Source organism: Accipiter gentilis, chromosome 10 (assembly GCF_929443795.1).
Source record: "Accipiter gentilis chromosome 10, bAccGen1.1, whole genome shotgun sequence".
Taxonomy (NCBI): Eukaryota; Metazoa; Chordata; class Aves; order Accipitriformes; family Accipitridae; genus Astur; species Astur gentilis.
This window is the reverse complement of record NC_064889.1, coordinates 12,939,117-12,952,959: the sequence shown is the minus strand read 5'-3', so window position 1 is coordinate 12,952,959 and position 13,843 is coordinate 12,939,117. Positions and strand designations below refer to the sequence as shown.

General features: G+C 39.0%; 2 protein-coding genes across 3 annotated transcripts in view; both read right to left on the bottom strand.

Annotated features, from left to right (window-relative positions):
* Window positions 1-13,843, bottom strand: part of AP4E1 (adaptor related protein complex 4 subunit epsilon 1) — a 320,304-nt gene that overhangs the window by 140,761 nt on the left and 165,700 nt on the right. The window lies entirely within an intron of this gene.
* Window positions 1-13,843, bottom strand: part of GLDN (gliomedin) — a 39,587-nt gene that overhangs the window by 3,685 nt on the left and 22,059 nt on the right. Inside the window, exons 3-9 of one of the 2 annotated variants that reach the window (XM_049812881.1) lie at window positions 11,993-12,010; window positions 10,722-10,829; window positions 8,358-8,504; window positions 7,268-7,393; window positions 2,084-2,164; window positions 1,877-2,002; window positions 977-1,127 (exon numbers count right to left, since the gene is read on the bottom strand). In XM_049812881.1, coding sequence (XP_049668838.1) covers window positions 977-1,127; window positions 1,877-2,002; window positions 2,084-2,164; window positions 7,268-7,393; window positions 8,358-8,504; window positions 10,722-10,829; window positions 11,993-12,010 — 757 coding nt within the window. Of the gene's footprint in view, window positions 1-976; window positions 1,128-1,876; window positions 2,003-2,083; window positions 2,165-7,267; window positions 7,394-8,357; window positions 8,505-10,721; window positions 10,830-11,317; window positions 11,467-11,992; window positions 12,011-13,843 lie in introns of those variants that run through there. The other variant, XM_049812882.1, reaches the window with a different exon arrangement.

Genomic DNA, 13,843 nt, shown 5'->3' with positions numbered 1-13,843 from the left:
GTTTTGATTTGTATTGTCTGTCTCTGTCCTCAGTAGAAACTGAAGAAACAGAGATTAATTTCCAGTTCCAATTCAGGGAGATACTTTGGGAGAGTTGTAGGAACTTCTTATTACAAGGAAATCAAACAGTGGAGCCACTCCTCCACAATGGAACGTGCACTTCACCAGGTCGCCATGTCCTCAGCTGGTGCCTTGGTGCATTCCTCTGCACTAGCACCATTAACTCAAACCCTACCAGCTAAGAACAGTGCTATCCGAGAGCAAAGCATGTGCATCAGCCCAGCAAGAAGTGCTGGAAAGCCAAGTTCCACAAGTGGGCTACAATCACATAACTGCTCATCTGCATCCCCCAAACTGCAGCTGAACAAATTCTTAACTCTGATGCAGGTAGATGCACAGCTTATTTAAATCAAATACTTTTTTCTGACCCCCAAATTCCTTAATCAGTTCCCCTTTCTTTCCTGCACTTAAGAACACAGCAAAGAATCCAAGTGCAAGAACACCCACAGCAATGTAATGTATAATAGAAACCCATTGGACCCCAGGATACCCAAAGCAAAAATCTGTTGTCACCGCTGCACATGGCATCTTGTTAATCTGGAGGCCCAGTTGTCCTATCACGTAGTAACTACTCAGGTTAACCACTTAGACGCAGAGCTGAACTATGCTTAAAGAACTGACTGTCACAGCAGAGTAATGGACCTGGACTACCTTTCGCAGTTCCTCTCCTCCCACAGCATCTGCACAGACAGATGGAAGGCCAGTGGCCCACGTTCTGGCCAGCTACAGATTGGAAAGAATTAGTAGTTCTGTTCTGGAAAGAATTCTGAACCATTCCTCCATTCTTTCAAAAGAAACATAAAACAGTAGAAAGAAAGTGGTCTGCTTTTCTGAGGTTCACCTCTGTCATTCCAACCCATTGTTTCTCCTTCCACAACATCACCTGCCTTAAGCCAACTATGTTTGACTGACTTACTTCAGAATGACATTGGTTCCTCCCTTTTGATAGTACAGATGATTGTTTTGTACTGCATGACCACATCCATAAAAGAATCCTGTGATGTTAATGATCCTGTAACTGTCGTTCAGCAAGGCATTGGAATTCTCATATTCTTTTACAGAGTTTCCTAAACGTAGGGGAAAACATAAAAGGAAAAAAAAAAAAAAAAAAGGACTATCATTTGGTTCATCTGATTTTGAAATCTCTCTCCTAAAATTCAATCTCTACTGAAAGTCAATCTCAATCAAATATCTGACAGACAATTGTATTTATGTTTTCAATAGTGATTCAACTTGCTGGAAAAATAAAAATAAAATAATCCAGAGACAAACAACAAAAAAATCTGTAGAATTGGTGTTCAAGGGCCTGCTTCCCACAGACCTGATGGGCCCTAATTCTGAACACAGTTGGTAAATATACAGAAAATATTTCCTTTTTCCACTTAGGTCCTGGAAATTTTCCTGCACAAAATGTAGCTTATGCAGCATCTGATTCATTTTCATGCCTAGCCAAATGAAAAGGCAAAACTCCTAGCTACAATTTAGGCAAGTAAAGCCATAGGAAACTGTTGGAAGAAAAGAATAAAAAGACATGAAACGACAAGTATTTAAACTTGGATTGGTAAAAAACCCGTCTAAAATCCTCAAACTATTTTCAAAATTTGATGTTGACTCTGAAAATGTCTAAAAATACCACAAATGTCTACAACCATATGTATAGTCAAGTATTATACAGGTAATATGGAGAATATTCTGAAAAAGATGTGGGTAAAAAATCCATCATACTTGATTAGAAATATTAGTTTAGGTTGGAGGAATTAAGAAACCAATGTTAATATAATAACTGATTTTTGATCAGTGACTACTACTAGTGTACCTGAAAAATGCATGGTAAGCCAAATCCTTTCATCGCTTATATTTGCAGGTTCCCGCATCCAGGTTCCAAACGTTTGCTGTACACTAACAAAGTGAACAGGACTTCCTACAGATGTTATGACACATTCTAGTAGAGAAAAAGCACGTGTCCATTATCTGTGACATTAAAACAGTAAGCTGCACTTAGTCACGCTCTGTAGGAGGTTACCAGCTTTTTTTGAAGGACCAGGGGTTCTGTCTTCAGCTTTTCCAGCCAGGGTATCATCATTCGGTACAGCACATGTCTCACCTAGAGTTGAGAGAGAAAGGGTAAAACATGTCATTTTTCTATATTTGACATGACAGATATGCACATCAGTGACTGCATTAAAATAAAGGAATGACAACTGGGATTTTGTTTCATCTGGGAAAAAAGGCTTAGGTTGGTCTGGTCAAAAAATGAGATTAAAAAAAGACTTGCTCTCACTTCCACCAAGGAAATGAAGTGTTCTGGCTGGTTTGTTTCCTTAATGTTGTCACGCTGACAGTCAACTTTGAAGAGTAACTACTTTTGCTCAACAGATTTAATTCCTTAGCTGTGAGTTTCTGAGTAGCTGCTTAGAAAGACAGAGTTGCCCCTTTCCTTAGGTAACTTCAGACAACTGAGATAGCTGGCAGCTGGCTGGTTTAGCAGTAATACCAAAAATGCTTTCTTGGGAATGAGTGATGGCTAAATTCAAAAGCTTCATGCCCGTATCTACATACACCTGCAAAGGAGGTATATTCTGTAAGAAACACTGGGAGTTTTGCTTGTGCTGTTATTGCCCGAGACAGTCATAAAGTACTAACACATACACTGAGCACATAATGGGTAAGAATGCAGGTCAGTCATCCATGCCATTAAAGAAACAATATGAAAGACTAAGGGAAATTATACACTGTATTCCTTGCCCACATAGAAATGGTTCACATTAGAAACAAACACCTGGAAACATTTTTCCCCATCCCTCAACAATGTAACGAGTAACCAGTTGGTTTTTCTCTTAGCATTTACTGTTAAAACAATGCCTGAATGAAATTATTTATGGACTTCTTTCTATAAAGCCAGATACCTCTTCTGCCTTTAAAACAATGCAACACATTTCAGTTTGCTTAGAGTGAATAACCACAGAGAACAGTTCTCAGCTCTTTGCTGAAGATACTCTAATTTCATTGTTGCCTTGTTTTCTAGTTCCATTCTTAACTTTCATCTCCTTACACATTTCACACTGCTTGACACGCAAATTCTTTTGGATGTACATTTTTGTTGTTGCCTTCCAATGTATTTCTGGGATTTACAGAGCTGTGATGAAGTTTAAATGAGAAAGACAGTAAAAATATGAAATAACTATAAAGTAATGCTGAAAAGGTACTGTGACATTCAGGAAAGAAAGGGCAGATTATACCGCATTGTTGTTTTCTCCTTTAGGTTACATCCTCTTTTTGTTCATGCAGAAGAAAAATACTCCAAGACAGAGCACGAACAACATGTATTTCTCCCACCCATTTATCTAGGACATTTGGTGATATGACATTAAAAGTTTGTAAGTGATCACAGTGTATCTCCAAAACAAGGCATAAAACAGTCAATCCAACCACAGGACAATGAATGCCTATGGCTAGAATTGAGCAATCCCTCGAGATCCCTTTCCAGCTCCTGGTCTCAAAATATTGTCAAAATACCTCAAAAAGAGGAACCCACTCAGCGAAATTGTAAGTTGCAGTGCGCAAGTTAATTTCCTAGGGCTGAGTCTGATACAGTTAATTGAATGAGCAGTTCCCTATACAGGAGTTTATCTAAGACTATAGAACAGACAAGGACCAGGTCAGTGTTTGTAGTGAAGCTGAGTGCACTATTTGCATTTGAGAATATCTGCAGTTCTCTCTCAGGACTTCCAGCAGCATGAAACAAAAAACAACTAAGATTAAAAAGACAGTTTTCAATGAGAGACTCGTGAAATTTTCACTGCTTTCTTTCCATTAAAAAACCCACAAATATCTTACTGATTCCTATCATAAAATATTCTGGCTGAGAGTTAATGGAGTTTACAAGACATTAAAACTATTGATTTGGTCTGTCTGGGGAGGATGGGAAGGATGGAGTGAGGGAGTGTGGAGCAGGGATATTTTGTTTCTTTTTGAATTAGCTAACAGTACCGCTGAGAACAAATACACCTGAGCTTCCAACTAATGATTCTCTTCTCTTAAAGAAATAAAGTTTTACCTGATTCAAAATTTAATTTAAAGAAACCATTCTTGCATTCTTATGTAATAAGTTAATTACAGTTATAAATCAGCATGAGTATTCTCTTTTCTTCAAAGGGATGTGCATATTTACAAAAGCTGTCCCATTCTTTGAATTTTGGTAATAAGACCTCACAGCCTACTGACTCACAAAACGTAAATGCTCACTGAGGAAGATTTCATCTTTGCAGTTATCTGAGTATAATTCCCATTTGCACACTGGGATTTAAAATCCATCAGAAACCCTTCAGATAGCTTATCCTCCAAAGTACTTCAGTCCGTTTCAACACTTGAAAAGAGGCTACCTGAGCAAATGGTCCAATTATATCCTGTACAATAGTTCATGCTTTTCTGAATTTCAAATAGGATGAGATTTCTGTCCCAGCTATCTACTTTCCATTGTAAGGAGGCTCTTTGGGCTCTGTTCTGATACTTCAATACCCAGAATCACCTGATTTAGGTTTTTACATGCTACTACCATTACAATGACATGCTATATTAAAAATAAGAGGTGGAAAAAATTGATGTGTGTTCCACCCAGTATTAAATATTCACTGGTTAATAGCATTTATTATAACAATTTAAAAAAGATTTTTCATCTAAGCAAACTATGCAGAATAATGGTGACAAAAAAAACCACATATCCCCCTATTAATGGTGAGACATACAAATTGCTCCGCTTGTTTCACAGATAATAACTGCATGAGTTCTTGTGCTGTTCCCTTTTGGTATGCCCATCAAGAAACCACATTCCCAGTTACAGAAGAAACCCCACTTTACCAAACACTTTCACAGATAACTCTCCTCTTCTCCAGAAATGTGAAAGACTGGTAACTGAGACATCATTTCCTATTTTTTTATAGGATTACTCTGACCTCCCTGAAAACAGGCATCTCAGCTGGGAGGAAAATTTATCCCAGAACTGTAAGGATAGCAACAGTCACTGAAAGCCACAACCATCTTGAATGGAATACCATCCAGGGGTAAAGGAGAAGGACAGCCAGATCCAGTAAATAGATCCAAAACCAAAAGTTCGCTTCCATTCTCAAGCTGGAGTAAGCTAGTAATACAATGCTGTTCTTGCACCAGCTTCTCTTTGCTTTCCATAACCTGCTAGTACCTTGAACCAAAATTTTCCAGTTACCACAATAGCACAGTGGTTGTGGAACCCATGTTCCTGAGCATCCAAATCACCAGCTCCTCTCATCTTCTGCTGCTAATTCTGCACTGGCCAAAAAAAAAAAGGCTCTCCTCTTCCAGTATGTGTAGAAATGATTTGAAATGCAAGTCTCAAAACCAGATTTTTTTGGAGAGAGTTTTCAGGAATGGATGATAACATTTTGGACCAAAATTTTCAGAAGTCCAGCAACTTCATACATTCATCCTGAAATACTTTTAACACATAGCTGCTGATTTTCACAACAAAACAATTAAGAACATCATTTCCAAGCACCAGCCTTCCCAGCCACACCCACTCCCCCCACCCCATGTGCCTGAACTGGCACTGAAAAGCATTAGAAAAATCAAACTCTCATTTAATACTTCTAATTCCAAACAGAATTGTTTAGAGCATTAGAGAGATCAAAGACCACAGAGATTACATTTTCTTTTCAATGTTGTTGAAAATAAAGTTGATTACAAAACTTGCAAATACTTTCAAAGAGTCTCAATGTCCCTGTAAACCTCTTAGAAGCTATTCCCACTCAAACATGCAAAAAGAAATACAAGCCTATCTGAAAAATCCAGTTTAAAATGAAATGTTTCTATGATAAATATATGTATATGTGTAAAAATACAGTAAGAAATGTATTTACTATAGAAGGGTTTTAGAATATTAATATGGTCTTTGGTACCAACAGTGACACCAATGCTTTCTTCCACAAAGTATTTACCTATTATTAATATATTTAAATTGATATAAACTTCAGGCATGGAAAAATATGATCAGTACACTGTATCTGTCAATATATTTACAAAATACACCGTTGAAGACAGCCGAGTATTTCCAACCAGTTACCTGCTGGAGGAGATACCTGCCAACTAACTTTCTCTATATGTGCTCCACACAACAGAGGCAGCGCTTTACTCATTAAAAAATGCACGTGGGCACATGCACAGACACACGTGGATTGTATCTGAGGCACAATCTTAATCTATTTGAGAAAAAGATCTTCTAAGACATGGACAGAAGTGGTGACATGAAACACTGACATGATTTTTCAACAACCCACAATATCAAGTTAAAATCAAGAGGATTTACTAGCATCCAGCACACCTGAAAATCATGCCAGAGATATCTCATAGCAAACGCTTAATTATGTCAGCACCCTAATCAGTGACTTAAAAAAAAAAAAAAAAGCGTAGCATCTGCTACACTTCAGCGTACAGTCTATGACCTGGCAGTCTGGATACTGATATTTTGGTTCTAACAGTATCTGCTGTGCAATTTGCAGCCATAGTTTGAAGGGAATCTACTATGTCTTTAATTTTTCCTGAGTATTAGAATTAGCCCTATATCTCACCAACACAGCTACAGTAAAGGAAACCAACAAGACTTATGATCCACCTGTCATTTGGGATACAATAATGATAAATACCAACAACGGAAAAGAACTCAAGATCACCCTGCTCCAAAACTTACATATTCAAATAGACACAAAGCCTCAGAGAATCCTTTTGTATTCCTCCAGCTTTTAAAAGTCTTAGCTAGTTCAAGCTTGCTTCAGTTCTGCCAATAACCAGGCAATTTCATTTTGTAGAATACAGAGAAATGTAGCCTGGTTAAGAGGTATTATAGTTACATGTAAAATTAAAATTCAGGATTTTAAAGCTAAAAATTTCAAGTGCATTTCTCTTACTTTCCAAATGTACCCCACCTACCAGAAAACACCATGTGTAAACACTTTGCCTGAGCATTAGATTAAAAGACTATGATACTGGAGATCGCTTGCTGCCTTATCCAAATTATATTTCAGCAAAACATCTAAGCACACGCTCAGCTTGAAGTTTGTGCAGTTTTACTGATGCCAGCAAAATTAAACACATGCTTACTGTTTTTGTGAGACTTAGAGTAATGGGTTTAATCTTGAACCTGTTTCTAATACTACAAGGAGCACTGGAAGGAACTAACCTGTGCATTTGCTGCTGTATATGTTCTCCTGAAGCTGTGCTTTGCCTTTACCTTTACGTTTTCCTGGAGGCCCTGGGGGTCCAGGTGGTCCAGGAGGCCCTGGGGGTCCAGGTTCCCCTTTTGAACCTATGTACAAAACAGAGTACAATGTCACAGGCCCCATAGGCAACAGGCAACCTGTAGAGAACTGTACATGTCCACATGATGGACTTTGAGAGATCTCAAAAACAGCCTCTCTCTTCTTAAGAGGTTTCTGCATACAGAAATACGGTGCAATAAACTCATTGGGATACTGTTTGGTAGAAGATGAAGCATACAGAACTTCACAAGTTGTAGGACATCAATGCAATTCAGCTGTCTGGATTACAGGCGCATTAGAGAGCTATAAAGCACCGTTACCTTTTCCTTCCTGTATCCTAAGACCTTGTCCTGGTTTCAGCTGGGATAGAGTTAATTTTCCTTCTAGCAGCTGGCACGGTGTTACCTTTTGGATTCGGTATGAGAAGAATGTTGATAACACACTGATGTTTTCAGTTGTTGCTAAGTAGTGTTTAGACTAAGGCAAGGATTTTTCAGCTTCTCATGCCCAGCCAGCGAGAAAGCTGGGTGTGTTTCCCCACACCGCGTGGGGGGCAGTGAGCGAGCGGCTGCATGGTGCTTAATTGCTGGCTGGGGTTAAACCATGAGAGACCTCAACTTCAGATGCTACAGTACGACAGTTTTACACAGCTTATATTTGTGCCTGCTTCATGTATTCCCGAGTGGAAATCTGCCCCTCATTTTCTAATAGAAAAATAAAACTACACTGCAAGAGCGAGCAGGAGGAGGTCAACTGTCTGGAAGTGTACTGGAAAGGGTGGAATTCATGCACGCCTCAACCCAAAGCCCAAGCAGAAAAGTTTTTGTGAAGACTTGCATTAAAAAGAGAACATAATCTCCTGAACAGAGCGATACTCAGACTTCACTGTGGATAAGGTGGTTATGCTGGTTGGTCCTACTCCTGCAGATCACATTCATGCTTCAGAAGCAGAGTATATATTTTTCTGTCAAGTACACTTGCAAGAGAGCTCCTAAGAGCACTTCTTCCTACCTTCTAATATCACATCATTGTTTGCATCCCCCTTTTCACCCTTTGCTCCTCTTGCACCTTTTCCTCCTGGCATACCATCCTTGCCAGGTAAACCCATTTCTCCAGGTTCTCCTTTCTGTCCTTGGTCACCTTTTGGTCCTGGCACACCTAGAAATAAAAAGCATTTCAGTATCAAGAACACTGCTCCAGTATTAAGCATCGATCGATACTTTTTTCTTTAATAGAAAACATATTCAATCTAGTTGTTTTTTTCACCTGTATTTAACTAGGTAGCTGTAATTTGTTCTGATTTCAGAACCACCTTGTAACCCAATATGATGAAGGAAAACTGTGTACAATCCATGTGGCACAAATGATACATTCTTTACCTAGCGATCTCTGAGTTTTGAACATGAAATATATAGATCTGGGCCTCATTAACACTAGCTGGAGAGTTTCTGGTTAAGTAGGAATACTAAGGGAAGATGCGAAGCAAAATATTTATTTCACGTTTGTAAGGCATTAAAGAAGGATATATTAATGGTTCCTCTAGAATTTTTCTTAATTAGGCACTAACGTTACAACACATGTTGCACTTCTAACATTTTCCACTGTCCCAACACAGCATAGAGCTACCTAGTAACATATTCACGTGGCTACTACAACCCTCCCTCTACACTTGTTAGAAGCACGATCAGTCCACATACTTTTTGCACTTCATCATTTAGTAAAGTAACATATCTAAGAAGGTATTCCTTTGTCCTGTGTGATTTAGTTGTGCAATAGGGAAAACAACGGCGTGTTTGTACAACTGACGCACCAAATCCTTGCACCCACTACTTTTGTGGCAGTTAGTATCTTCTTGCTTTAGGAGAGAGAAACGTAACAGTTGTACAAATAAAAATGTCAGTGTTCTTGCAGGCATAGGTTTCAAATAAATTACATTTGTTAATACTTGAGAAGAAACTGCTTGGGTTTTCTACTTATGATTTTTCTATTTAAATAGATTTTGTGAAATCAGAAACAGAATTACAGTTTTGGGGTGAAATCTGAAATGTGTCTTTGGCACAGTTGCCACCTGACCCTCTGAAGACTGGTTTTCACTTTCTTTTCCATTTTTAAAAATCCGTTGAGGATACTGAAGTGACAGACCATGTCGTGTCTCAAGAAATAGTAGACAATTGTTCCACTTGAACCTGCCAGCAAGCCCGCACGGCTAGGTGCAAAAGCCAGGATAATAAATGGGCCCCTATAAATACCAGCCTGCTAATGTCAGCCTGCCTACTCATCAACATACCCTTCCTCTTCTCTCCCCCCTCTCAGTTCTACACCACTCTGATGCCCTTTTCTCTCCCTACCCTCCTACCACACACAACACGCTGCTTTCTCACTCTGCCTTGAAGGCACCAATTATCCGTCAATGCTGGCACATAGCTATTGTGCGTCGGATAAGTCGGGGGATAAACCAATTACTGCTTCACAACTTCACGGTAGTTTACAGGCTCTGAGCGCAGGAACGGCCCCCCTGCCACGTCAGCTACCACGCGGAGATCTGTTGAATCTAGCATGCCAGGTCTACTACTGTTCTCTATAGTCAGCCTTTGCCCTGACCCATTTCCTCATGTGCTGATGAGCTGGACCGCTAAGAGACGACAGCACTTCTGCTGCTGGTTCTCTCTGTGCTTAGCAGAAACGTGTCACGGTGACATCAGTAAGTTAGGCCAAATAGTTTCCTCGACCAGCACGGAAAATTGCTTGTGAGCTACACACAGCCTATGGACTATTTAGCAGAGCTGCTCTATCTGTGTCAGCTACATCAAACTAGTACCTGGAGACCCAGAAACAAAGTTTCTCGGAGACTAAAAAAAAATATGTTTCCTGCTCCGAGAGTTTCCAGCCTAAATGGACAGTACAGAAAAGAAGAAAAATACGGACATACACTGCTCCTGCCATAGATATTACGAATCTGGAACCAAAACTGTGGTAACAACTTCCACCCCCAAACTCTGGCTTTCTTTTTTTTAACACGCCTGAAGTCAAAGAGCCATTATATTGGCAGGTTGAGGGAATGGAAGTATTCTTGCAATAACAGTATTTGCTAGCAAGTTCAGAATCCTAAGATTCAGTTAAGTGCATTCACTAGCTTTAATTTGCAATATTCTGTAGTGTACGTATACCATCTTCCTCGCTGTGGAGTAAGTCTGAAGTAATCTACCAAAGCTTAGTATAAGACAATGAATGCTACAGAATTCTGTAACGTGCAACTTCTTTGTAAACACTGAAACCCTTCTGCCTGTACAAAAGTCTGAAAGTAACTACATCTGAATGTAACAGTAAGAAAGGATTTCTTTTTTAAACAACCACTAAAAAAAAATAAATAAATACCTATTTTTCCTCTTTTTCCATTTATTCCTGGTTCTCCCTTTTGTCCTGGTATACCTGGGACTCCATCTGATCCATTGTAGCCAGGCAGTCCATCAAGTCCAGGAGGTCCTGAACAAACCAAAATTCAGCATAACTGAATTTTCACTGTTAAATGCAATTTATACTTAAATCTACTATATTCAAATATAGTGCGTTTGTTGTGGGTTTTTTCTTAGACATACAAATTCCTCTACTTGGCCATTACGTTCTCCATGCCAACAGAGTACCCTCCTAAAACACACCAACAAAAAATCCACCACCAAACCAAACCAAACAATACAAACAAAAAACACCCACCCACAACAAACAAAAACTGTGAAACCAAGCTTGTTTGCCCTGGCCTTAGCATAAGAAAACTGACTGAAATGAATACTGCGCACATTTTGCATTAAGGCCAACACACATCGGCCTTTTGGATTCCACCTCAAGGACAAACACAGTGGAACCCATCCTGTTTCTGAATTTGGTAGTGACTATAACATCTTCCACAAGCCACATCAGCTTTAGTGTTGCTTATGATACTGGCCAGGCTAATCTAACACAAGAAATGCATTTACCTACTTGTCCAGAATACTGTAGTGCCAAACCATGACTGGTTGATAGAGAAGACATCACTCCCTCTTCGTCGCTATTTGAACCCCCAGAAACAAAAAGCACCTGATAGTTTCCTGATACAGAGAATTATTCTAAGCAGACCCACAGCTAAAGAAGCACAGAAAAAAAGCAAGTAACCATTCACATAGCCTAGCAACCACAGGAGTGAGAACAGAGTGAGAGAATTAAATAAGAAAGGAAGAAAAGTTATGGGGGAGGTGGGAGGGTGGAATTAGGAACCAACATTTTTTTAAAGAGATGGTGTTAGTGTTAAATTATAACATCAGTTTACTTGGGGGATGTGTGTATATATACACACACACACTCATCTCTTCAGCTGAATGATACTTAAACACTCGGTTCTATCTGGTTTTGATCAAATATGTTTTAGCAAATGTGAAACTATTCTATTCCCTCCCCTAGGAAAGTATAATGTCTAAACCCACCCCCCTCTCAGAAGGGGCACGGGTTGACCTAAATACAACACTCATAAAGGCAGGCAGTCATTCAGCCCTCCCTCATTCTTATCAGCAAAGGAAGACTGTTCTGTAAAAGATACATTTCTACCTGTCAACAATTTGTACCAGCAACAGTTTCAACTACCCAAAAATGTTACTGCAATTGTCCAAGTATCTTACCTGGGGGACCTGGGGGTCCTACAACAAGAACAAAAAAAGAAGAAACGGTGAGTTTAACACAGCAAGAAATCAAATAGCAGTTCCAAACTGAATTGATTAGCATTAGATCAGAACAGTAAAAGGGGAGGAAAGCCCCTCAAATTTCAAAATTAACACCTATGGATTTAACTGCTTTGTATTATAACTATTTGAGCATTAGCTGAAACTCAGACTTACTGAAAGAGTATCTTTAAAAGCAATTAGATATACACATACGCTTTGCTTTTTGCAAATTTCAGATGATAAAGGTTTGATGAACAACTACCTCTACAATGTAATCTCACTGTCAGGGGCTTAGGTGCCTTTACGATGCCAGGATGCAAGGCATCTAACAATCAGTACATTTCCTTTATGTAAGTGTTCTCCAAGATCCTGTTACAGTAGAAGAAGAATAGCTTTACAATACTGACGAATGTCACAATTAAATATCCTGTTGAAAATACACATTAAAAATACATGCTACACTTCTCCATGCTTTATGGATATTTCATCGCAGTTCACAATTCAGACTATTTCAGTAGAAAGAAAAAAAAAAAAGGAGGGGGAGGGGTGCGTCATTCCTATTAACCACATCTAAATCACAATCAGGCTTTTCCTATGTAATTGTTCTCCAGACCAGACAAAGCTTCCCAGAGAACCTGGTTGGTGTATTAGAAATTGGACTGGCTTCAGTTATTCAGCAACATGTAATACAACAAAATCTGCCTCACTCTCTCTGACTTAGTTCAAGTATAGGGCTTTAATGGGAAGACAGCGAGCATAGCAGGCACAAGTAAACCAGAAAACGTTTCCGGAACAAGATTTATCTTACATGATCCCCAACACACATTTAAAAAAAAAAAAAAAAAAACCACCAAAAAAAAAAAAAACCATCCACCAAACCAAAACCAAAAAAAGACCGCACCACAAAAACCAGATGGGAAAAGGTGGTTAGGAGAATACAAAGAAAGGAGGTAGTTGCAATTAAAGAAACAAATTAGTTCTGTGAACATTTTTATCCAGCCAAAGTACCGTCTTGTTTCAGCAAAACTCTCTACAACAGAAAGTAACAGTAATTACTAGATTTCCCTAAAGAAGACAATTTTCAGCATTAATTAGAAAGCGCTACGAGGAAAGTGAAAACCATTTTATAATACCATTACAGCAATTATCCCTTTTAATCAGTACAGGCAGTAACATCAGTTAACATCTTTCTGCCAATTTTCCCGTAAATGACCATTTTTTTGCACCCTACAATGTTATGTCCATTAATGCGTTCAATTACGTCCTCATCTCAAAAACTGAGGATCTTGATTATCCTTGTATAAGCATAAGATAAAGAGGAAAGGTGCTTGAAAAGTAGCAAATGTCACAGAGGCCTATAGCAGAGAAAGCCAGTAATGGAGACAAAATTTAATAGTGTCAAGAGAGCAAAAAGGTGCAGAAGGCACCAAGTAGCATGAATTCAGAAGTCTGGAGCCCAAAGAAGCAAACTTTTAGGTTGTCTGCTGTTCAGCCTCAGTTGCAATCAGAACTGATCTACAATTTCGGAAGTAGCATTTAACATCTGTGTGTACTATGGTAATTCTCATTTAAGTTGAAATTGGTTGAGCCAAAGGGACTTTACAGCCATTTGAAAACACAAACCAGACAGCAAGTGAAGCATCTTCTTAACCTCATAAAAAAGTGGCTTATTTCTGATCTTCTCATTTCCAAAACGAACAAGACTCAGTCTGTTACAGACTTCGAAGCTGGACCATAGCCCTTAAATTGGCTGCTACCTGACATTCTCTTCACCAAATCACGTAGAAACTTCTCACATCTTCTCTTGTC